General features: G+C 38.5%; 2 protein-coding genes across 3 annotated transcripts in view; one reads left to right on the top strand and one right to left on the bottom strand.

The window, feature by feature from the left end:
- The window catches only part of LOC121063645 (N-acetylated-alpha-linked acidic dipeptidase 2-like), a 47,186-nt gene extending 38,560 nt beyond the window's left edge, over positions 1–8,626 (top strand). The window contains exon 19 of the mRNA XM_040544279.1: positions 381–8,626. Coding sequence (XP_040400213.1) covers positions 381–570 — 190 coding nt within the window. The 3' untranslated portion in view covers positions 571–8,626. The remainder of the gene's footprint in view (positions 1–380) is intronic.
- Positions 7,100–26,769, bottom strand: CHORDC1 (cysteine and histidine rich domain containing 1). Of its 2 annotated transcripts, none has more exons than XM_040544281.1 (12): positions 26,560–26,769; positions 21,162–21,211; positions 18,374–18,430; positions 17,747–17,907; positions 17,065–17,165; positions 16,084–16,142; positions 14,042–14,112; positions 13,696–13,801; positions 12,542–12,661; positions 11,768–11,830; positions 9,221–11,245; positions 7,100–8,885 (listed from the first exon to the last, which is right to left on the bottom strand). In XM_040544281.1, exons 1-11 carry the CDS (start codon positions 26,621–26,623, stop codon positions 11,102–11,104), a joined length of 996 nt encoding a protein of 331 aa, XP_040400215.1. In that variant the 5' UTR covers positions 26,624–26,769; the 3' UTR covers positions 7,100–8,885; positions 9,221–11,101. The 2 variants fall into 2 exon arrangements, with proteins under 2 accessions (XP_040400215.1, XP_040400214.1); XM_040544280.1 differs by lacking the exon at positions 26,560–26,769 and adding an exon at positions 21,471–21,552.
- Between the last annotated feature and the right edge of the window lie 44 nt (positions 26,770–26,813).

Genomic DNA, 26,813 nt, shown 5'->3' with positions numbered 1-26,813 from the left:
AATATATTTTATTTTTGCTTGCATCTATTATTGCAGTTTTAGTATTTATTTTGAGTTGGGGGGCATCTTTTGCATCTATAAATGCGATTCATTACTTCATGTGAACAAAATAAATTTGAAAATAAATATGCAACTATCAATTATAAAAAAAAAAAAAAAATTAAGCCATGGTTTTGCCCACTTCAGTTCCAATACAATCAGTTCTACTCTGAAGAATCTGTGTTCTTCTCAAGAATTCTCCCATAGATTTTCCCACCTCTTTTCACATTCCTTTCCCAGCTCTAACTAACACCGTTCAATTGCTCAATCATTTTTTGAGGTTTCTGTTAATGATTTTTTTTTTTTACTTAGTATACCTACATTCTTTCCTTTCCCCACAGACATGTCATCTTTGCTCCAAGCAGTCACAACAAGTACGCTGGCGAGTCCTTCCCGGGGATCTATGATGCCGTGTTTGATATTGAAAGCAAAGCAGATCAGCAGGAAGCCTGGGAAGAAGTGAAGAGGCAGATTTCCATTGCAGCCTTCACTGTGCAGGCAGCAGCAGGGACACTGAAGGAAGTAGCATAGGACGATGGCTTCGAAAAGCTGAAATAGCAAAGTCTGAATGCCCTGCAGTCAGGCTGCAGCGACCCAGGCTCTGCGAACTGCCTGCTGTACCTGAGCTCCTGTCGCACAGATGCACTGGTAGGGGGAGCAGGAGCTCTGTGCTCCAGCAACTCCGCAGCTAGAAATTACTGCTTCTCTGATACTGGCAAAACTGTAACTTTAAGAACAACCCTGAATGGAAGACAACCTGGGGGACAAGCAGGTGGGGAGAAGGAAGATTCAATTCCCAATCAGATTTTTTTTCTGAAAGATCTGACAATTTTGAGGCCCCACATCTTTTGGATGTATAATCCAGTTATTTGCAAAACTGTCAGCAAATCTTGCCCGTAGCACTGAACAACACCACCCATTTCAGCAAAAAAAAACACAAATGAAGCAGTCCTCAGCACATACATTTATCTTGCTCTACTAATTGCGTTTATCACATAACACACCAAAAGTATCTCTATTTTTAGTATCCATTCTGCAGGACTGGTGAGCGCTCATTTTGCAGACTTGCTTTCTTTTCCTAAAAAAAGAAAATAAAATAGTGGCCCTCTGGCTAATTGCTGAAAGGGCTACCAGCCTTTCCTCATAACCAGAGAAAACAGCTGCTTTTATGCGGAAATCCAAAACCATGATATTGGGGATTTATGCAGAGAGCCACAAACAGCGAGTGCAGTGAGCGTCCACCCCTCTGAAAATCACTGTGCACCTCCCTCCTTTATTTACACTTTGGAAAATAGAGATTGTAGGGGGTAACAGAACCAATGTCCCTGCTCCTTTTGGTGCTTTCACTAGTCTCAAGCCAATGGCAAGGTTTTTTTTTTTTTTTTTTTTTTCCCCCCGCCGGCAGAGCTTTTTCATGCAGAGATGTCTCCTTCCAGTTGAGGGAGATGGATGAGTGTGACAGTGTGGTCGCTACTGGCACGGGGCTTGAGATTATGGAGTAATTCTGTCTTCTAATAAGACCTGAGACAGCTTTCCATCAGGAGCTGCATATACATTCAAAGAGAAACTGAAATGCATGAGAAGGATAATTGTACAAAACTGTTTAATTTGTAAAAAAGAAAATAAAAAAATTGATTCTTGCTTCATTTGCCCTTTAAATGTACTTCTCATCCACTTGCTTTACAACTAATAAAGTTGCAAGAATTTTATTAAATCACATTCCAATTTGTGAGGGAGCTGATAATAACCGGTATTTTCTCTTATGTAAAATATACTACAGCTTATCTCACAACCATAAATTGCAGCAGGTTGTGGGAATAAAATGCTTTCTGTTTTATGGGGAGTAGAACAGATGGGGTACTAAAAAACACAGAATTGAGAAACGGGGCAGTGGACGTAACAGCTACTAGGCTACCAAAAGAGCCTCTCATCTCAAATGCCTTGAATTCAGGCAAAGGAACCAGAAATGCCAATTGTTAGTCCTTTGGGAAGTTGGCTTGAGGGGAAGATACCACCCAGAAGAAGGGCGTGCATTGGAATCACTTCCATAAGCATCTCTGAAAGATGAAGGACTGTGTACCTACGGATACCGTGCTCGTAATCCACTGTTACTTTGCTTTTCACATATCAAGCCTGTTGCACCCAAGGAGACCACACTTCCACAGTCCATCCATTACCTTTTCCACTGAAAAATGCAGTCACCTTAGCTCACCTCGTTAGCATGCACATAAAAGAGCATTAGGTAGCACAATGCTGAGGACACCAAAACAGTGACTACATTTTTGTGCTCTTTACTTCTGCCTAGTGGAGGCAACCCATTAAATTTGCTCATCTCCCTGGGGAGCTGTCAGTGGTCACTGCCCTAGGCGCTATCAGAGGATAAGGCAAACAAGGAATGTCTATAGAAAAAGGAAATATCTGACGTAGCACGCATTCTTCTTAATTTACAAATATCTCAGTAACAAAATAAACCACCTCTCACTTAAGTGAACAAATGTTTCTCCAGTAAACATACACTTGCAGTGAAAGTTTTTGCAGCCCTGTGCCATTACGTTGCTGCTACGAAGTAGCGTGTTCTCTCTTGTTTCCATGTGCTGTTTGAAGCAGTATAAAGAAATTAAATCTCACATCAGAGTAAGTGCACAGCTGGAATCTATTGCTTCCTTCCTCTTCTTGACTTTATTAGTAACTATTATGAAAGTATATACATCCTGAAAACTGTATGAAGTAGCTTAAATCTCGTTCTCTTCCTCTCTACTACATTCTAGAGGTAGATTGATTACCAAACCCATAGAGGTCCCCTATTCATGTGCACTTGATTGAAACCCATGAAAATAAATAAATATATCCTTTAAGGTTTGATTGCTCTCCTCCTTGAACAAAGGTACTGATTAAAAATGTCAGTCATGGGTCTTTGAAAATAACAAAAGTGCCTGAGAGCAGAAATAATTTATCCTGCAGTGATGCCATTTGGGGTTAAGAGCTGCTGTGCAGCATCTGCAGAGAGAAGCTACACAGTGACCCCACATTAATCCTGAGAAAAACAGCAGCAGGAGGAGATTCTGGAAGATGCCAACAGGGTCTGAAAGGGTCTGTTGCCATTACACCCCTGAGACTTAAAGTATCTCCAGTAAAGTACAAGTGACTGCTGTTTAACCCCGTAATTTAGCCGTGTCTATAGCATGGTTAGATTTCAGCTCTGAGTAAAGCTCAGCAGGGACATCAGTTACTGCTATTCATCAGCAGAAGGAACTCAGCCTAAATGGTTTAGGCACCATCTGTCCCACGGGTTGGTTCTGTACTTGGGCCAGCTGTAATCCACGAAGTCAAGGCAGCTCATGTCAGTGCCATCAGTGTTTTTCCTGATAGATCTGACACCTTTAAATATTTTCTTCCTCATCCAAGAAAACTTATGTTTATTCTTCAAGTCAATGTCAGGCACAGCCATTTTTGGGATGGAAGCCCCTGGGGAGCTCCAAGAATGGAGGAGGAGGAAGAGGAGGAGAAAGGGGAGATGGAGGAGAAAGAGAAAGAAGGATGAGGACTGGCTTGCAAAGCACGTCGTGTAGGAGGGGCTGGACCTGGTTCAAGTAAACGTGTATTACAATCTTCCATAAAGGGAAAGAACAGGAGAGGCAATAATGGGAAAAGCATTTCACAGGAGTGGATCAGATAAGAATAGACCTGCTATGTTTACATGGCACCTTCCCCAGATGTGCTTTGCTGGCTCGCTTGCTGACAGTGAGCTGCTGACGCATTCCTGAGGCTGCCATCCACATTATCTCCAAACTTGGCTGTATTTTTAGAAGGAAACTCAAGCCAGTTGCTGGACACAGCAACTGTTGTGGCAACACATCCTTAGGTAACCCGTAAGCAGTAGGACATCAGGCTAGGGAAGCATGGTCAGCTGCAAACACTGGGCACCGAAAGACTTAGCTCCGAGATCACTTTTCCCTTCTGATTTTCCTGGAACCAAAACACCTCCCTCCTGAACAAAGCTGCACTGTTTCGCTTCCTCAGCTCTCTGCTTCTCTCAGGCCACGTTTCCATACTCTTTCCATCTGAGCCTGCATGCTGTCACCTTATGCCTGCCCTAAAACTCCATCTTCAGCCCACAGTTCAGAGAGAATTATCTTGGCCCCTGGCCCTACGGAAGTGCAGGAACTGCACTGGTGTATTGTCACCCACTGCCAGGGCAGAGGAGTAAAACACAAGCATCCCCCCTGTCCTGTTAGGGGCAGAAAGAAACACTTTACAAGTAAAGCCAAGTTTACTGTTAGTGTAATTAAAATTTTGAGTGTCCAAACAATTTTTATCTCAGTCTATTTATTATAGAAAAACTAAAACCAGTTAAAATAGTTAAATATATACTGCCTAGTATCTACCCCTTCCACTGCCTTGCTGGGTCCTGAGTTTGCTTGATTGAGCCTGGGGTGGGACAGCTGCAGCCAGTGATCAGCAGTCCCAAGCCCTTCACGAGGAGTGTGGGGTTAATGCTTGCTTTTTCCTCATCCTGGTGTCTGTTTGGGGCTACTACGTGTTTCCTGGCACACCTTGCACCCTGTGCCACAGCTTTCATGTCCCCTAATGTTATCAGGCTTTTATTCCTCTGCAGTGAAATGCAAGGGCTGCGAATACGTTGCTCCACACAGAATAAAAGCCTGTTACTATTATCTATATAAAAATATTTTTATACCATAAACTATAAAAGGAGAATCAAAGATAGAACAAATGAGGCAATAGCCTGGTCACCAGAAGATTATTAAAACATCCAAATGAGCTACCACAGATCTCCAGGCAGGCGATGAGCAGTTCAGACAAAGCAAGCCTGTCAAGTCCCAAGGCGTTGCAGAGCTGGAAGGAGCTGGTGCCTTGCTACCGGCTGTGGCAGTGCTGTATTTATTGAGCTGTAAGCAGGGACCTGTACTCAGGGACTACCTGGGGGGAGAGCCCGAATTTTCCAGAGAACACTCAGTAAGGACAGCTACTTATATGTAGTCTTACACATACTTGGTATATAGTCTTGGCAAGTCTGAGAAACGGGGTGTGAGAAAGCTTTTTATTTTTTTCACATTTTCTAACGAGCCCAGTTCACGTAATTCAGCCTGATTGGATTTTGCTTTCACAAATATCAATCATTTTTAGCCACCTGGAGTCTGACAAATGATTGCCTGACTGAGGGCTATACATTTATACAGGACTCTGAGTGTAACTCAGCACTTGCTTCTCAGGCAGTATTACACTCAGTTTTGTACCAAAAACCTATTACCAGATTATGGAGAAGTTCTGACATATAAGCAAGGTCTCACTCAGTGACAAAACATCATCTCTCTCATGGCTAGTGCTTGTTCTGCAGACAACAGTGAGTACCTAAAATGCATGGAGGGAAAATGAGGGCATACGGCGCTGCCACAATGCAATACTAACATATTTACATTACATCCGAGCTAATAACACAACTGTGAAATGAAAAAACTCATGAAAACAACACGTGCTTCAGCTTAAGAACCATACGCTCAGTGGTGCTGCCACTCAACCACATCCAGGTTTTACACCAGTTTTCACTGGGCAAACCCAACCCCTCTGCAGTTTTCAGGCCCTGTGGATCAATATAATGGCGCAATAAACGAAACAGTCTGTGTTTTAAAGTAAAACATTATTGGGGAAAAATAAAAAGAAAAGAAGAAATGCTTCAGTGCCACTGTGCTCACAGCAACAAGGTGAACCTTTATGAAAAAAGGGGAAAATTACAAAGCTCTGTGATTTCAAATATTCAGTGCTTTAGACCATTCACAGTTGGAGTTGCTGCTTTGTATTAACCTTCAGTCTTAATGTGTTTTCTACAATTTATATTGTATCTTTCAAAAAAAAAATCTGAAAACCTTTAAGACTTTAAAATTATTTTCCAACTACATTTAAACATACTCCATTCATTGCTACCATTTTATCTTCTTTACAATTGCTAACACATGGCTCGTGGCAAGCATAAGAGCTCCATTTAATTTATAAATTCATTGAAGTAACAATTTTCTAACAGAGCTGCAGACAGGCTTCTGATTTTCGGAGCTCCAGTCAAAGAATAATTCTGAATGCTTCTGTTGTAGACTATATTAGTAAGTAAACAAACCAAATGCTAACTACATTCACAAGTGAAGGCAGAACTTCAGAAATTTGGGTTAACGTTCACGTATACAATATTACTTGATTACAAGGCACTCCTTTAAAAATTTAAAAAGTCCCTCAGGGTCTGGAAGTGCACAGTATCAAGTGCCTCTAATACACAAGTCTGATTTTCAATGAGGAAGAACAAATTAGGTTAAGCATATTAAGCTAGAAGCACAGTTAGTACAACCCTAAGCATTGAATTCTGTAACGCTACTGCAGTATCAATATTTATGCTAAATTTAAAATAAACATTCCAGAGAACAAGGTTCTGGGACTAACCACATTTTATAGATTGCTGTAAGGTACAGTTCTGCCTCCAGCTAGCTTTAAATGAATTTTGGTTGCAATGCAGCTGTTATTAATATTTAACCAGAAACTAATTTTTCAAATAGTTGCTTTTAGTAGGTAACAAAAATTAAATATCCTATTCAAGAGGATGCTCCCTGTGTACAAAGCAGAACTGTCTGAAAAACAAAAACAAAACAAAATTAAAAAAAAAACACTTTCTGGATAGCCACAATCAGTCATCACAGAGCTGATCAATTAATTTGAAGAAAAACACATCCATGCATTCCACATACCTTTAGATGGCAGGTATCTGTTTCTACATCCCCCTTCCCTTTGAACTCACAGGACTGATGACAAACGCACACTTGATGACACTCATGTGCAGCACGTTCCTTCATTCCTGTTCATGCTAACACGAAAATAAAATGTTCAGCAATTCAATAGAAAGATGTTGGTTTTATGAACATGGGTTGAACTTTGTGCCCCTTGGACACAGTTTCCCTTGTATACGGACTGACCCGTGGAAAATGCCCACGTTTTCATAACTGTGTTACACATCCAAACAGAAGTCCTCTCCCGTAACAAGGTCAAAAAATCCAAGCATAACCAGCATGTAATAAGAATTTTATTGAATAAATTTAGAAAAAAATGGAACATGAAGACATCAGATTCATTTCTGCTTTTTTTTTATGAATGTGCAGAATCAAACAACCATGCAAAAAGACATCTCTCCCCCCCAACCGTAATTCAAGACTCTTATTTATAATAGCAAAATTATTAGCGCCTTAAAACAGTGTTCCAGACACGTAACTCATTACTTTAAATAGGATCTCTTTCCGGAACGAAGACAAAAAAATAGTAGCCATAGGGAAAGACAATTGATTAACAGGTACAGTATTTAACCAGTAATCATGCCATTTTTAAAGAATGCAAGCAAAAAATGCATCATTACATAGAATAAGTAGATGTTTTTTCAAGGCAAAATTCCTAATATAATTAATCTCTAAACTACTGAAATGGTGACTTGATAATGCAGGTGTTCCAGAAGATCATCAGATGGAAGATTTTTTTGTGAAGTTACATCAGTGCCATGTAAAATATAACAGAGCATCTGAACAGCCAAGTGCTAACAGCGTGTGAACATTAAAAATGAACTCCAACTCCTCCAGGAAATGTTCTGTTTTAGATATACAATAGTAGGTAGGAAAATGGGCTTAAGCATGAGGAAAAGATTTAAGATTTCTGTTACAAATTCGTGCACCCACAGAGTTTTTGTCTCATTAAAAATGTATTGTGAAGTTTTACATGCCCCTGGGACAGTCATATCTGAGACATATAATGTGCTGTCTACATGTAATATGCAAACCCATTCTGAAACACAGTATAGCTTTTTAGAGTCTTATGAATTATAAAAATATAGCTAGACCACAAGTTAAACAACTTGTTAAATACAGGACAACTCTCAAAACCATGAAAGGCAAACTGAACTGCACATATCCCAGTACATAACATTTCGCACTTCTCCTATTTAATTTCACTATTATTAAATAGGTGACAGCCTGCATGAGCAAGACTGTTTAGCTTAGTTCTCAAAACTTGCATTTGAGAAGCATTATGATTATTTTCATATACCATAGTTATCTTTTTTCCCCTTACTAATGAAAGTCAAAGTCAAACCCAATTCTGTTGAAAATAAATACCATTAGCCACATCAAGATGTCATTTTGTAAAACACCAGTGTGTTGAAGACTGTTTTGAGCAACCACAATGATCTGCTCAAAGTACTCAAGTTCAGCAATACAGCTTTTGCAGCTTGATGACGGATGCACGCAAATAGTTATAAAAAGCTGCTAAGAATGCAGTTAAACAAGACTTATGACATATGCCATCTGAAAGCTTAACTTTTTGAAAATCATCATAAGCCATGGAGAAGCAGGCTGTTATTTGTAAAATCTACACCTTTTTTGCCTGATATAAACTGGGATTTTGTTTGCTCACGTTTTTAAACAGGTGCATTTTAAAAGTGTTTACCCTGTCACTGAGGGGGAAAAGCCATTATGCAACTCCTGAGGCATCTGTAGTTCCCTGCTGAGAGTATGAACAACAAGAATAGAAGGGATGAATAACAAATACTTAAAAAAAAAAAAAAAAAAAGCAAAACCAAGGACATTGTCTGCAGGAGCTTTTTTCCACTCACTACTACAATGTTGATCCTGCTTCTAGCAGAATCTAGTTTCAAGGAGTATAAAAAACAGCTACAGGGTCCCAAAGTCTACAATGTTAAAGCAAAAGTCCATTCATATAGATTTTGCTCAATTAAGTGCTTAGTATACTCAGGGTTCACAAGAATTGCTTAAAAAAAGAAATTTTGTTTTTGAAGAAATTCTGTTTCCCTTGCAGTTCTTCAAATTTTACGTGATGCAAATTTACTGCATATGATGGTGCAATTAAACTGGAAATTTGTGAAAAAAAAAAGTGGAAAACAGGATATATTTAGGGTATTTATAACAGGGTATTTATATATTCCCATGGATAGACACACCTTTTATCTTACTTGTTAAATAGGAATTTTATGCTGGTATTTAAACAATGCTCAAGTTCAGAGTTCTGAATTTAAAAAAAAAAAAAGATGGCATGCTGATAGCTACAGGTATCTAGAATCTTCCATCTGCTGAAGTAACTGTTCTTAGTATTACACTAATAAAAGCTGCCGTTGTCTGCTCAGAACCCAATGGGGAACACCTGAACAATTTTTAGAGGTGCAACTGCAGGAATACATTTTTGTAAGCTTGTACCTTACCACTTCACTGCATCTGACATTTTCAAATGCATTTATTTTTGTTTAAAAGGCATTATTAGAATTCGATAGAATTTTTCAGGCAGAACTTGGCACTTGAACTTTTAACAGGGGCCCAAAGGAGTAAGCAACCACACTTCCTCCAAATCAATAAGGAAAAAGTTAAAGCAGCACTAAAACATTTCAACACCAGCGTTACTTTTTAGGTGTTTGGGGCTGGTTTCTTCAGTAATGCATGTGTTACTACTTCAAGGATTTCAAGTACTACTGAAGACAGCACTCTGAACTCAACGCAAATTATACCTGTTGGAAAACGCTAAGATTCTGAAAAATCCCTGCTTGACTTCAGAATGCCTTTACTACTTTCACTGTTTCTCTTGGACTCATTTCAGGTCTGCCAAGGTAGATAGATGAGCATCAGCACATTCCACAGTCCACAGGACTACTTGTTTATATATTTAAGTTTTGGCATAATAAATAATAATATATATTTTGGTTGACTTACACATTAAAACATTTTTCTTTCAGCTGCAATCTAAAATTAAGGAACGATTTCAAGCAGCAATAGAAAGCAGTATTACTGCATGAATTATTCCTTAGACAGAAGTCTCATCTTTAAAACTATCCTGTTTTCAGCTACAAATCATTATTGCTGCAGAACTGAAAACAAATTTAAGGTCCTAATTTCAAATTACAATTTTGCCTACGCTCTTCAAAAAGATATTTTAAAAATATTTTAGCTCAACAGTACAATTACGATTTGAGACAGGCATTTGAAAGCTTGTTGTTTGTTTCTTCTAAGATTTTATTTATCCCATAAATTTAGTTCCTAAATTACCATCCTCAGGAACAAGAGCTCTGCGTATCTACATAGAAAGGATTTTCCCAAGATACCTACAGTGCATACTGTCTTCTCCTCCTAAAAATATCGACTCTGAGAAAATTCAGTTTTGAACTTTGCAGAATAGGACCGAATAGACATTGTAAAGACTGTCAAATATATACAGTAGCTGGGTAACTTTACAATATTCTGCAGTTTGTGTATTTTCTACAGCTGAGATGCTGTTATTCAGCCTTATTCACTGTCCATTCATGTTTACATTTAAAAATTCAAGTACCAAAGTTAGGAGAATAAGAAAAATCCCCTCTTGCCATCTTTTTTCTTATTTTAATCTGATCTGCTTTTATACCTGAAAGACAGCAAGAGTCGGGAAATACTGAAACATTTACTAAAATACCTTTTATTTTATACCTCTACAGCCAGCAGATATTGAAACAAACATTAGTTTCAGCAAACAAAAATGGAAGTCTACAAGTGTTCTTTCACATTTATTTTTATGTGCCTTTTTATTTTAGATGTGGAATTGCATGTTTATCATTTCAAAAACTCAGATCTGTAATACTGTATGCTTCATAATGAAGAGTGCTGAATTGAACATATACTACCAAGGAGATCCAGTCTAAACAGAACACTTGAAAAATTAACACACGCTGTGGACTGAAAGCTTATGTGTTTGGGTAGTCAGTGCATAGTAGGTAAGATTGTAAACACAGGGCAATAGCTCTTATTTTAAATTCCCATGGAGACGCTCCAGCTAGAATAAATACACTCACGGGAGCAAGAGCAGAAGAACCAGCTATTACTCTTCAAGTTGACACCCTCATTTACTGTGCATCTTTTTTTTTTTTTTTTTTGTAGAGTGGAACATAAGGTCTAGCATAAAAAAAAAAGTATCTATATAAAAGTTAAATACTTGATTACAGTAGCAAGTCACCACTTCATGATGGGATATATCTTGTCTCTTGGAATTATTATTGATCTGAATTCTCTTTCTTTTGTTCTGTGTTGGATACTGGTAATTCAAGACTCGCCCATAATAGAGGCTCTGCTTTCCTCATAGTAACCTCAATCTTTGTAGCTGTCATGTTCACATAACTCCTCTTTACATCAATTACCTGAAACAGAAAACATATGTCACACTTCACTTTACAAAACTGAATTAATTCAAAAGAGTACCTTATCACTAGACTTCAGCAGATATTTAGGTAGATGGAGTTCTCTCTTATCTGGAAAAGCCAGCCCTTTCCCATTCCCAAGCTATGAACATGTATATACAATATAAACATAGGTCTAATGCATAGATAAAAAAGTAATTACATAACGTTAAGAGTTTTTATCTAACACCACTATCGTATTTAGGATAGAATCTTAGGACAAATTGGGTTGGTGGGAATCTTGAGACGTCATCTTGTTTAACCTTCCACTCAAATACGAGTCGATGTCAGGCCCAGTCACTTGGGGCACTAGATTTAGATTTACATTTAACTACTGAATGACGTGCAATTTATTTTTTTTCAATAAGTAATAAGGAAAAATAAACTGCTTTTAAAGAGAAGTAACTGAGGGTTTGTGGTATTATTTCTTTTGCTGTGTGTTTTTTTTTTATTTAAATATAGAAACAATGTTCTTATACTTACTCCCCATAATTTCACGTTGCGATGAAATTCCTTTTCTCCTTCAAATATAATATGAATATTTAACTTAAAAAGGAAAAACAACAGAAAATTTTGTCAGGCTAATAAAACATGAGACACCTCAAGTATGTTTAAGTAAAATATATCATATTAGGACTCAGATCCTACAACAAACAAAGTGATCAAACTGTCCCTCAAACACAGAAGTGGAAAACATATTCTAATAGGCTGTGTTAAAAGTGTCTTAGTCTGTGTACCATAGTGGCCACATAGAGCTTACTGAAGTTTTTTCATTTTCTCCAAATAAGTGATTAAGGAATCACAGAAGGTATCATTTTAACACTTGTTTGGTATGACAACCCGTGAAAGTGCATGATATCAAGAACAATATTCAATTACTTTAAGCCAAATACAATAAAATTACAAATCTATACTTATTTACACATATGCTGATGGAATTCCATCACATTCAAGTTTTAACTGCAGAAGTCTGAAGATTTTTCTGCAATACCATATTGCAGCCTCTAACGTCTTTTTTTTTTTTTTTTTGAAGATGTCCAAATAAGAAGGGAAAAAAAAGTTGTGTGTACTTGAACAAACACAAAAGCCAAGAAAACGCTGTTTCTCAGGAAAGATTCTTATGCTGTTCTACCTCTGCCTTAATAAATAAAGCAGAAGCTGTATTTCTGCTTAATAAATAAAGTAGAAGCTGTATTTTTCTAACTTCAAGCTTCTGTAAGAATTAGAAAGGAATTACGTATTAAGGTAGGAACTCACCATTGTACTATTTGCTTCTACATAGCTCAGATCAGGAACAGAGTTCTTAGCATATATAGAAATAGTCACTTCTCCTCCAGTCTGGTGCCAATCATGCCTGCATGGAACTACCTTCTTTCCCTATATAAATAAAAGATTATGAGGTAAAAAAAAACATTCAGGATTATTAATCAGGAATATTTTAACACCCAGTAAACATAGCTAGCATAGGACTATACCCTGTGTTCAGATGACAGTGCAAACCTCTATTTAGATTTATTAAAAAACAACAACAAAAAGAAAACCAACTATATTCTATATTTCAGATACTGGACCCTGATATACAATAGCAGTGAGGAAAACAGTGTTCATGACAGAGACTATGGTAAGAAGCAGGAACACTTTGATGGAATGAAAGTAACATGTTCTCCTTTACAAAACCAGAGTTATCCAGCAGGTAGTGGGAAGGAATCAAACAAAGAAAGCAGGGACTCCAATCGGCTAGAAGCCCATTATCTCAATATGCACACATTTAACGAACAGTTTCTTAATGTCTGAGTAAATTCTTTACAAGAATGCTCTTCTGCTTTAGGCTTAGCACTTCAGCTTATTTTTTTTTCCTTTTTAATATCTGAAACTACTGCTTTAACACAAAACTTCAAAGCAAGCAGCAATTCTCTGAATGAGGAAGTAAAGGACTTCGACTGCACCCTCTTATAATACATTTTTCGTTTTCTTTTGTTAACTGACACTTATGTCTGCATTATCAAGAATTTAAAGAATATATTCATAACAGGAATTGTGTGTTCATCTGCATCCAACATGTGACCAACTTTTTTTTTTTTTTTTTAAAGCATTCAGTTCCATTATTAAATTCTGAGACATTCTCCAAGAACTTTTTAAACCTCAAATGGAAATATTTTGCGTTTTTTAATTCTGCATTTTTTTTTCCCAACATTGCAATGCCATAAACTAAGAAGCTCTCTCCGTATTTGCTCTACTGGTAGTCAAACCAAGACATTCAGTATGCTTCAAACCAGAAAACCAGACGTGTAAACAGAACCCAAATTCTGTTGAGTCTGAAAGAGACCCTTCTGTATACACCCCTCCCCCAAATCAGGCAACTGCATGGACTTTATCTGCCCTGCTATAGCACAAATGTTAATGCTACTCACTGCATCCTTTTTAGTCCATACGTGTGTTCCTGTTGTGCAGCCTTCTTGAGCTAAAAATGTATTGAAGTCAGACGTTTTCCTTTTACAGCAGCTCCAATACTTCATCCTTTAAAGTTTGCAAACAAGGTAATTAACAAAAAACATTTAGGACACTGTTTATTGTAAATAGTTAAGATCTTTCCTTTATGCAATATTACCATTAATTTAGGAGACCCTTTTCAATCACTGCCATTTTCGACTGTGAGAAATACAGAATGAAAACAAGGTAACGTCTACAAAGAAAGCAGTAACAGGTAACAGACTAATTAAAAAAAAAAAGTAAAAATCAAGCAAACTGAATACTAACCCTTCGTGAAATATAGGTACACCAGAATGGTATATACATACATCTTCAGTGCTGTGCGGTCCTTGGTACGTCTGGTAAAAAAAGAAAAAAAAGCATTTAAAGTTTCTTACTATTACAGGAAGTGGGAAAAAAAATGTAAAAAAAAAAAAAAAAGACAAACAAAACACAACCCAAAAGAAGAACACTGAACAAAGTAAAATAAAGCTTTCCAGTAGTTAATGCAATGCAATGCTTTGGCATTTGGCATTGCATCCAAATGCAATGGCTTGCTCTAGTTTTTCAAAAATAATTACTCAACCTCCATTCACAAAAGCTTCCCTGGCTTTCCTTTTCTACAAGCTGTACTTCCTATTGGTTCAACGGAGTTCATCATTGGTGACATCAGCTGTGTTCATAAAGATCACTTTATCTCAGAGATATCCATCTTTAAAAATACTCTGAAAATTCAGAGAAAGAAAGTACTTCAAAGGAAATACATTAAAGTTGCACGGTCCAGGACACATCCATTTTCCATTCCTTTACTCAGTTTTCAGGAGAAGGAACTGAACATACGGCCTCGAGTTGTGCCAGGAGAGGTTAGATTGGATACTGGAAACAATTTCTTCATGAAGAGGGTGGTCAAACATGGGAACGGGCTGTCCAGGCAAGTGGTGGAGTCCCTGTTCCTGGAGGTATTTAAGAGATGTATGGATGTGGCACTAAGGGACACGGTTTGGTGACGGGATTTGGTAGGTCAGGCTGATGGTTGGACTTGATTTTGAAGGTCTATTCCAACCTACGTGGTCCTATGATCTATGATTCTTAACTAGAAGCAAATCAAACAATATGCATCCCTGCCAATGAGTATCACATCAGTTCTTCCTAACACAAACGAGTGAACGCCCTAAATCCTTCTCCAGAGTTTCAGTAGAAACTTTCAGAAAGTTTCAGATGTCCACTGAAATACCTATTGCAATTTGACTGTCCTGTTCTGTACAAAACAAGTGCCAATAAAAAAAAAAAAAAAGGCAACAAAACACACCATAAACAAAGAAAAGAACAATGTCAGTTTAAAAGACCATGTAATATAAAGACTAATTTCAATGCTAGAAGTGTTACAACAATTTTCTTTGGTGATTCTTCTGGCAGGAAGCATTACGTGATAAGCTCTGCAGATGTTTCTGAAGTACATTCAGGTTATCAAGAGCAATTCAAGTGCTATCAGTAAGCCACCTCTCACCACTATATTATTTAACATTTTAAGTTGAAACACTTCAGTATTGTATATTTGGTAAGCTTAATGATTAGAAGTTTGAGTACTGCGTTCAGCTCTGGGGCCCCCAGCATAGAAAGGACAGGGAAGTATTAGAATGAGTCCAGAGGAGGACCACGAGGATGATCAAGGGGCTGGAGCACCTCTCCTGTGAAGACAGGCTGAGGGAGTTGGGGTTGTTCAGCCTGGAGAAGAGAAGGCTCTGGGGAGACCTCACAGTGGCCTGCCAGTACCTAAAGGGAGCTACAGGAAAGCTGGGGAGGGACTCTTTGTCAGGGGGTGCAGTGATAGGACAAGGGGGGATGTATTTAAACTAAAAGAGGGGAGGTTTAGATTAGATATTTGGAAGAAATTCTTCACTCGGAGGGTGGTGAGGCCCTGGCACAGGTTGCCTGGAGAAGCTGTGGACGCCCCATCCCTGGAGGTGTTCAAGATGAGGCTGGATGGGGCTTTGAGCAACCTGGTTTGGTGGAAGGTGTCCCTACCTATAGCAGCAGGGCAGTAGAAGTACTTAAAGGTCTCTTCCAACCCAAACCATTCCGTGATTCTAAGTTTGGGATGGACCTCAAAAAAAACATGAAACATCTGATACCTACTACATCCACCATACAAAACAGCTCACATTTATCAATACTAAAGTATGCTATTGAATATTTACTTGTTAAGCCTGATGGATTTTATGCTATTTCCAATCGATTTGTACTGGGGGAGGGGGAACATCCAAAGCAAGACAAAACTGAGCACGTAATAGTTTAGCAGGAAAGTGTAAGAGTGAAACTAAACCACTTACTTTTGAACAGCCTGCATTTTTACATGCTGTCCCGATCTTGATTTCATCACTGTCCTCCTCTGCAAAAAGAATCATATTACAGAAAAAAGCAACTGAAGTATACAATGTACAAAATATTTTGCTTTTATTGAGAACCGAAAAGATTAGAAAAAACAAGTCATCTATCTTCTTGTCAGTGAAATCTGCCAGAAAGGTACAAAGAAACAAAAAATTATGCAAATATTCCAATAACTATATTATTTGTGCATCAAGTTTTAGGTTCTATACATTTACAGTGTTTTAAGTAGGGAAAAAAAAGCACGAAGAGGATTACTACAATCATACAGTAAGTGAAACAATCACAAGACTGCAGTCACTTTTTTTTTTTTTTTTTTATCTTTTCGGTAAAACTAAGACTGTCAAAAGCTCCTGCTATTAATAGACCAAGGAGAAATAAGAGCAAAATGAAAGTTTTAGCAAAAGCACAAAAGGGTATAAAATAGTCACAAATGGACATAGGTTGAAGTTAGAAAGCATTTCTAAAAGAACCAAACTTGAAATGCTCTCTGGGAGAAAAAAAAAAAAAGATGGAAAGTAGACAAGGGAGAACCAGCTAGTTTTCAGCAGAATTTCACCAATTTCTGAAAGGCATCATATGGTATCACGTTTGCAAAGGAGTAGAGTTCATTTCTTGGAAAATTCTTTCAGCCGTTTGATTAGAAATGAATGTTCCCATCATATTCATTATAGCAGGATATCTTACATAATACGCAGTTCAAGTAACTGCTATGGGAACATACCGCTCCTAATACCTAAGCCCCCACACTGTTCACATTTAACTTTGATTATCGTTTTACAGACTGTGAAGTGTTTTCCAGAATATTAAGAACATGAACGTCTTTGTCACATAATTATCTCAGAAACAACAACAAAAAAATAGCATCTTATTTATTTATCTGACAAGAAGTGTCATATACCTACTTAACCTGCCTATAACCTTACCTTTTTTCTCTTCGTTTTCTGATGACAGTTTCAGTTTATCTAGTGCTTGCTTCAAGGAAGCTGATACTTTCAGCTGCAAATTTGTCATTGGCTCATCTGGGCTAAAAAAATGTCCATGTATTCATGTCAACTTCATGAAAAAAAATTTACAAAAAATGACAGAGTAGTAATTTTCAATCTTGCAATAAGACTCTTCCTTTCCAATCTCCCTTACAACAACAAACTAGACTCCTAAGTGCCCATTCTCACTCTTAATGCAAAACCAGCCTAGAAATTTAGAAGAAGGTCTTAGTTTTCAACAGGAAAACTTAAGTACTCTACAACAATAGAATCAAACCAGAGTGATTAAGGAATCTACATGCACGCACCCTACTATTTTTATGTAGGTTTAAAATGGTAAACAGTACTGCTAATGGCTTTCTAAGCTACGAGGCTTTACACCACAGTTTGTTTTCCCGTGAAGCTAAGCGTTGAGAGATTCAGTAATACCTTGTCCTAACCCAAATTCTTTTATCTCATTGTGAAGTTAAAGATAACATCATCACTGCTACCAAACACAAGCTCTTTTAACGTTAATTTGGGATTTTTTACACTGTACAGGCTGTGTAACACTTAATCAAATAAGCTTTAACTTGGTCAATCAACCACAGATTTTGAAAAAAAATAATTCTGTATACAATACCTTGGTCTTTTAATTGTTTCCAGTGGTTTTGGTGCCTTAATTATGTGTTCTTGAAATTTGGGTTTCAGTTCAGCTAGCTCCTTTCGCTCAGAGGTAGTTTTGACTTCTGGTTTAACAGGCTCAGGAGGTTTCTCACTATTATGATGACCCTTTGTACAGCCCTATTATGGAAAGGATATGTTTGTTTATATACATACACATATATATGCAGTGTATTTTGTGTGCACAATTAGAAGTTATCAAAAACCACAACAAGTTTTCTTATTTTTTCAGACCCATCTTCCACTTTAGCCCAACTCATAACATTGGCCACAAAAGTAATCCTACAACTATGACAGAAAATATCTTCATTTGCAAGCACTTTAAATAAAAATGCATACTTTTCAAAATCAAGCGAAGAAGCAAGAAACAGCACATTGACCTTTCATTATTAACAAGTCTGTAAACAGATTTTGACAGAATTAATTATATTCACTATAACTTGAAAAATAAGACTCAACTTCAACATTATAGCAGGAAAAGTAGCATACTCAAGATTTAAGACAGTTGTAACAAAAGCAAGCAAATTTTAAACATGTAAGCTGTGATTTGACAAGTGTAAAATTGTAAATAATCATGAGTACATACCACAATGCTTAAGAAGTCAGAAAAGTCTGTTGTTCTTCTCTTACAACATGACCAACCCTACAAACATTTTGAAACAAAAACCAAAACAAGCATGATTACTTTATTTAGCAGCAGTTTATAAAAAGCAAAAGACCAGTTATATTGCTTTATAAGATGTGGCACTTCGTGATCACCAATTATTTTATTCTCTTCTTTGGACAATACTGTAATCATCTGCATTTTTAAAAGACAGAGAAACCTGTTACAGCTGCCTTAATCAGAAAAATGCAGTGAACATGAGGCAACATATCCATGACAAGTGCCAACTCTGTATGAGAAAAATACAGAAAGATTACTTTGTCCTGTAAAGTAACATCTTTATAGATGTTACAGAATAAACAAATATTATACTTAAGACTCACCTGTGGCATAATGTACAGCCCCCTTTATAAAGTGATCAGGATATTTTCCTTCCTTGAGCACTAGGCAAGTCTTTAAACTGGTCATTTCCCTCCATAAACCGGAGATCTGCATTGCATAGCCATCTATTCAAGTACATCAACTGAGAACTTTTTTATTTTTCATCAGAAACCCAGTTACAGAGAAAATTTTCTTTATACTTTGAATCTCAGAACTCAAAGAACTTTATTGAAACCAGTAGTTTGACCAACAAACACACTTTTCTAGCATGTTGAGAGCTTAAGCAATGAGACACTGGGTTTTAAGAAGGTAGTTTTAAAATATCCTCAAAATACTCATTATTTCTACAGTCACAGAAGTAAAACATCCACACCCGCCCACTTCCAATTACCTACAACTCACATCAGGAAGAAAACTACTCATAGAAAATTACAATACATTTAATTAGACCAAGAGTTAGGAAGAAGGGGGGGAAGTAGTATCTGTTTTAATAGTAGTGCTTCTCTAAGAGAAATTAAACACAATCTTTTGAGGTAACTTTATAACTTTTGTCCTTGTAATTAGGAAGAGGTCTTATATACTGTGTTGTTAGTACAGTTATAATTTTTTTAGAAAACAAATTGCCATAGTCTAACTACCACATTTGACCCAACAGCTCCTGTTGTAATTTGCCAGTGGCACGCTGCGGCTGCTACCAGACTCGTGCCCTGCAACATGACCGCTGGCTCACAGAAAACGTGCTACCCAGCACACACAAGCCCTCACACGGAGTCATCTAGGTTGGAAGAGACCTCCAAGATCACCCAGTCCAACCTCTGACCTAACACTAACAAGTCCTCCACCAAACCATATCACTAAGCTCTACATCTAAACGTCTTTTAAAGACCTCCAGGGATGGTGCCTGAGCCACTTCCCTGGGCAGCCTATTCCAATGCCTAACAACCCTTTCAGTAAAGAAGTTCTTCCTAATAGCCAACCTAAACCTCCCCTGGCACAACTTTAGCCCATTCCCCCTCGTCCTGTCACCAGGCACGTGGGAGAATAGACCAACCCCCACCTCGCTACAGCCTCCTTTAAGGTACCTGTAGAGAGCGATAAGGTCTCCCCTGAGCCTCCTCTTCTCCAGGCTAAACAACCCCAGCTCCCCCAGCTGCTCCTCGTAAGACTTGTTCTCCAGACCCCTCACCAGCTTCGTTGCCCTTCTCTGGACTCACTCGAGCACCTCCATGTCCTTCTTGTAGCGAGGGGCCCAAAACTGAACACGGTACTCGAGGTGCGGCCTCACCAGAGCCAAGTACAGGGGGACAATCACTTCCCTAGCCCTGCTGGCCACACGGTGTCTTATACAAGCCAGGATGCTGTTGGCCTTCTTGGCTACCTGAGCACACTGCTGGCTCATATTCAGCCGACTATCAACAAATACTCTCAGGTCCTTCTCTGCCAGGCACCTTTCTAACCACTCATCTCCCAGCCTGTAGTGCTGCTCACATGCCCCAAACACCCACATTATGGGACAGGGTTGAAATGCACTGCCAGAAGCAGTTCCTAAATATCAGGAAAAAATGACTGCCCCCAGCTTGGTTAAATAGCAGTTCTATCCCTAAGAAAGGACAATGAGGCTACGTCAACATCAGTACACTGAACAGAGCAGAGCCAGGCTCCACGTCTGGACCACAGATTTCTGACCATATACTGTTAAATTGTTAGAAGGATTTCCAGTACTGTTTTGGCCAACCTAAGCAGTTCTCTGTCAAATCAGTCTCAGAAGACATTCTGGATGTATCCAGTAGATCCTGAAGCAGAACAGTTTAATATAACAAACGTGGGCTATGTAGTTGGCCTAACCACTACAGACAGTCCCACGTATATGTACTTCATTACTGAAGATGTAGCCCAAGACAGCTCCATCAGGGGTATGGGTGGGTGAGCAGTCCCATCTTAACTCACACATAAATTTTTCAGATTAACAGAACACAATCAATTTCCACAGTAGGCAAATGCCACATTCACATTAGTGCTCTAGTCATGTTAAGTGCAGACAGCTGGTCTAAATTCCAAGCAAGTGAATTAACTGAAAGAGTATGACTCCTCTCAACATATCCAGAGACCTATTCTGAGGACCTAATTAAATTGTAGAGATACCTAAAGTCAATTAGCAGAAACACGAGTCAAACAGACTTGCACAACACTTAAACTGTGTGAATACAGTTTTCAGTTCCTTTTGCAGTTTTAATAAGTGTGGTTTTCTAATTTCATGGGGCTGCTCCAATGCTATAGACTGGACATTACTGTACAGAACTGACAGACTTGGGAAAAGAGAAAAAGGAAAACAAGCAACTATTTTACGTATATGGAAAGATAAGACTTAAAAAGATATTTGCATACTTACTTTGAGAGCATCATGAAAGACCGGTACACCTGGATGATACGTGCATGAATCTAGAAGAAAATGACTATTATTAATATTTAGGCATACCAAGAGTTCTTATTCATCTGATCACAAACCTAGCAAAAATTTCATGCTTGCAATTCAGGTAGGTCATGAGCTGTCCCACCACTTACCCAAATGCACGTGATTATTAAGGAAAATGCAGAGTTCACAGAACAAGCTTTCTGAGTACATATATTAAACCGAAATAATTGAGCTCTTTTTTTGTTCCCCCCCTGTATTATACAATGTAAATCACGAAACATACACCTGAAAGTAACTTCTGTTCTTTACTTCTATAAAAGTAACTGGAGGAAGTAAACTTTCTACAGATCATCCCTTGCTTTCAACAGTAGTCCTCATTAGTAATTCAGTGATGTGATAAAGGCGGCCCTGCAGCCACACAAAAAACATAAAACACTCATTTACATGATCACATACATCTGCTTGCACCTGATCAAGGCCTTCTATGTAGAAACACTCAGAGTTCATTCAGTTATCCATGGTAATTAGCTTGTTCTCTTATCACTGCTGGCAGTTTCCTAGATGTTTAAGGTCATGAAGTCAGAGGCCAATCTTCAATATACACAATTCAGCCATGTGAATACCACTAGTTATTACTAGGTTCTGTACAAACACCATGCTGAAATACCTCTTCTATTAACTGAACTGTTAATATTCACAGATGTTTATCAACATAGCAGATTTTTACGTAGTAACTGTTCCTTTTTTACTTAACGTATGTATTTCTGACGTGTAATATAATTGCTCTGATTATGTAACATCTTTGACATATACTCATGGATAATATTTTAATGATCTGATTAAGAACATAATAGGAAACACTAGCTACCTTCTAGTCTTTAAAGCATTTTTTTGGTAGAAACAGGTAAAATTTAAAGTAACACAAACAGTAACAATTTTTATAATACACCTTCATAAAACACATGAGTAAGAAATATCACATTTCAAATAATGAGGCAAATCAGAGAAGTAATAACTTTACTGACAGTCTGCCTACAGATATTAAATGGGCTAAAGACAAATCACTATTTCACTTTAAAAAATGTAAATTTTAAAGAACTTTTTCTTCTTCAGTTATATATTCAGCATGTAATTATAAGGTACTAATGCAGTCAGACAGACACACTGCCTTAAGATGACAGCTCCCACCTCAAGCTGGAAGAGGCGTATTTCAGAACATTCGTCCCTCAGCAGGACTTACATGCCCGTGAACTTCTACCAATTCTTTCAGCTTCAGGATGAAAAGCTAAGGCTGGTAAACCTCACAGGAACATAAGATAATGTTGTTACTATGTACAAAGAACCAAACTGCTTTGTACCAAGGACTTCACTGCTTAGTTTTATATTTTTAAAAAATAATTATTCTTCTCCAAAAGTATGAAAGCATGCTATCATAAGAACCATCATAGAGGAACTAAGCAACAAAGATTACTTCTGAATGAGAAGATTTTAATTACTATTTTTGATCCCTGACAAGTACGTGGTTTCAAACGAGAGAGGTGCTGTTTATCAGTGCACCATTTCTCAAGACCAAAACCTATCTTACAATCAAGTAGTTCAGCAGCAGCTATCCTCCAGTGCACAGGTCAGACAGACAGGCATCCGTCTGTCCATCTGGCCAAGTCTGATCCCTTCTCCTTGCTTCCTTAAGCCCTCTCATCATGGAGCAGCTGACAACCCACTCCCTGCTGCTACCTGAGGAGCGACACGCCTGCTTCACAAGAGAAGGTGCTGAGGCAGTGCCGCAAAAGGAGGCAGCAGGACTTACCCATTCTGCTTTCAGAGAACAGCAGAATGTCACTTGTTTCCACTCACACTGAGCCCAGCAACTCTCGTCCCTGTAAACTTTACATTCGTAACAATATCTCATCTCAGATTAGGTGGGGGAAAAGGGGCATTCAGCACACAGCAACAGTCGCTTAAGCAGTTAGAAATGTGTTGTGTTTCTGATTTGTTTGAGCTCAGCTTGCAGCCTGTGGTTGACATTCTATGTTTTTTACTGTTTTATATATAGCTCACCTCTCCACTGCTGTTAATACCTTTCTTTAATAGGGACAAAAAAGTTTTTTCAAGCAATTATTCTTCTCATACTCAGATCATTTTGGAGATGGCAGTACCACAAATTTTCACTTTTTAAAATGCTGATTTCTTACCCAAACCAATCCCAGTCTCACAGTGCACACACTGCTGGATTGCTATTACCTTACTTCTACATCCTTGCTAATTTGTTGAAGCACTTTATTACACTTTTTCTTACATGTCACAGTAGAAAATTGTATAGGTCAGGCAAACTTAGAGCTATTTAAAATGCAATCCTGTTGAATTCTTGAGGATGAAATGAGCTATGTCTACAGACACGCTATCCTGTGGAAATACTCCAATATTTTGCAAGCTGTGCTTTACAGCCTGGCAGCAGTGGAAGTTCATTAAATCTGATGAATTTTGTTCAGTTACTTGGGAAAGTCGATGTCTTCAAGAGTTTGCTAAAGGTAGGAAACTACCATGGAATTCCTCTGAATTTCTCAGTGTTGGAATAAAATGCGGAAATCAGGATAAATATAGTATAGAAAGAGCTTATAAAGAGTTCACAAAGAAAGACTCAGTCTGAGAAACAGAATGCTGCAAGGAAGACAAAGGATCAGAGGGTGCACTTTATAGGAACAGAGTTTGAATTATAGGGACCAAAGTTAAAGAAAGTTGAAAAGGTGAATGGACAGATGAATTCCAAAAATACAGGCTACAACTTCTTCCAATTCCACCTCTCTCCACCTCAGAAATATATAAAATAAGTTTTCACCAGCTCTGCAATTATCTTTATCTTACAAGTACTACATCATGAAGTTTGATCAAGGTAAGAGGGTATAAACAATCATGAAAGAGTAAGTCTTTCTGTTCTGGCAAAGGACCAAATCAAACCACATTAACAAAGTTCCAAATTATGACCTAAACCAAAAACTGTTGCAGTACACTGAGGAAATTGAGACAAACACACTTACCACATACACTTTTAATCTGTTCGTGCACACCACCTTTTCAGCTTTAGTTTTAAGGACTACAAAAAACTTTCCTAATTTAAGGAGGACTGTTTTCAAAACTACACAAAAGCTTTTTTTTAGCAGCAAACTTTGACTTGGCCTTGAAATGTATTAGAAATGTTCATATGGACATTCATTTCTAAAGAAATAAAATAATCAACTTTAAAAGGGGCAGAAGGGTTTTAAGTTCTAACGTCCACATCAGATGCTGCACAAGTTTTTAACAGCGTGAATGTAACAAGCAGCTAATGTACCTAAAATGCATGTTAAATTTGTACCTTGCTAGGCACGCCACAAGTTATTTCATAACTGTGCATTCAGTCACAATTGTGTAGACATACCTTTAATGCTTTCCCTCAGGCTGTTTTTTCTGCCTCTCTTTAAGAGGCATTGAGTCCTTCATGTCAGCCAGTTGCCACTTGCTCATTTTTTGGAAACAATGAGTTTCTACAGAAAATATATGCATATATTATTTCAGCCATCTGATTCTAAAGAGAAGATTAATGGCCTCGTACACCAGTCATCACTATGGCAATATCTATAACTGTAGGCTGAATTTAGACAAAAACACTAAAACATCCAGAGGCCAACAGGACTTATTTTCTATTTTCATTGAAAGAAAAAGCTTCCTAATAACTATTGGTCTTATACTTAAATATTAGATTGTGTTAATATAAAACTTATCAAAGGAATATATATTTTAGTGTTTAACAGCTATTAACCTTAACCCCTACAGTATGTTGGACTGAAACATCCTCCCAGCACTGAAACATTTGAAATTGACAGCTAAACACAGCTAAATAGGGATTTAGATGTCTAAGCAGTAATCATCCCATTGATCTTGGTGAAGTTTAGTGATGCTGAAAGTTGTAATCATTCTACTTCAGCATAAAAACGTCAAACTTGATTTTCTGAAGTGGCCTGTGAAGAACTGTGTTTATCTTTGGAACTACTTAGTCTAGGACACAGGAACTCCATTAAATGTTCCGGTCACTTACTGACACAACTTAAATCTTGAGAAGCTGTCTTTCTCAATCCAAGCACCACGTGGTTAGCATAGGGCCATGCCAGTTACATTGGGTCTACTACAATTTGTATCATATGTATTCTTTAGAACACAAGGAATTGCAAAGAATTGTTATTTGAATAGCAAGAACAGGTTATGAAGTCCTAATGAAAAATTTTGATATAAGAAACCCTATCTGCTTTGTGGGGTATTACTGAGTGGAAGCATTCCAAACTGCCTGCTTTTGCTGTTACTAATATTAGCAAATCTTACACACAATTCTGCCCTTCTCTTTGAAAAGATTTAGCTCAGAAAAATAAACACAGTTTAAGCAGTGGTTCTTAATCACAGAATGTACACATGCTAGATCACGTTAGCCCATTTCTAATCTCATGCGTCACTAAAAATTAAGCTAATGCAAAGAGGCCAGTCTAGAAATTCAGCCCTGAGAGTTACTTCACAAACCAGTTGAGGACAAGCCTGTTGAGAGCTCAGATCACCCTTGTGCAGCCTCTGAGGAATGATGATGATGTTTCACCATCTACAGGACCCCCAGCATGCACAGGGGAAGCTCAGCAAGAGCTCAGAGCACTTGGCAAAGCATGGATCATAAGACACATTTAATTACCTGCTATGAGTACATGTACTGTAAGTTAATGAAGTAATAGTTGATAATATAACTGCTATGCATGCAACACCCACAGAAATGTTCAGAAGCACTCTCAAGAAAAAATTCTGTTGCTCAAGGCCTCCAGTTTCTACCTTTACAGTATGTCACAGTAATAAAAACTGCTTTTTACCACCTCTTTTCCCTCCTGTTACCAAGCAGCATTCTGACAAGAGCAAACTTAAGCCTACAAAGAGGTGCAAAATCTTTTAATGTTATCAGCTGCTCCTTCTGACAGGACAGCAGTTTGTTACCTGTCACCAGCCAGGCGGGCTCCCCGCTAGTCCTTCAGGTTTCGCTGTCCAGCCGCCCCCCCCAGCCCTCTTTTAACACTCGGGCTCATCCCTAAATTTAGCGAGGGAAAGGACCACATAAAAACATCAGTCTCCTGTGAGAGGAGCAGGCCAGGAGGAGCAGTTTGCGGCAGCAGACAGGCGGTAGGGGATGCAAACACAGGCAGCCCGAGTGCTGCCCTGTCACTGCTCTCTGCTGGCCATACCCGGGGCTCCGGGACAGCTCCGCATTCTGACCGGGCACTGGGGGTTCCTCAGATCTCCCCTGCAGACCCCCCTCCATTCTTCCCCATCGCATCAGGGCACAATGAGGAACCCCTCCGCCATCTCTCACCCTCCGTGTTGGTCTCGGGGTCGAAACGCTGGCCGCAGCCCCGGTTGTAGCACAGCAAGGACATGGCGGCGGCGGCGCGGGGTGGTGGGGGAAGAAGAGCGGGAGCCTGTTGGAGCGGTGCGGCTCGGGTGCCTCGGAGAAAAGAACCGGCCGGAGCCTTCCGGAATCTTCACGAAGCTTCGTCGGGGGAAGGAAGGAAGCGGGGAGAGAGGGGAAGAGGGCGGCTGCGAGTACGCAGGCGCTGGAGGAGGAGG

This window comes from Cygnus olor, chromosome 1 (assembly GCF_009769625.2).
Source record: "Cygnus olor isolate bCygOlo1 chromosome 1, bCygOlo1.pri.v2, whole genome shotgun sequence".
Classification (NCBI taxonomy): domain Eukaryota; kingdom Metazoa; phylum Chordata; class Aves; order Anseriformes; family Anatidae; genus Cygnus; species Cygnus olor.
This window is presented reverse-complemented; position numbering and strand designations above follow the sequence as displayed.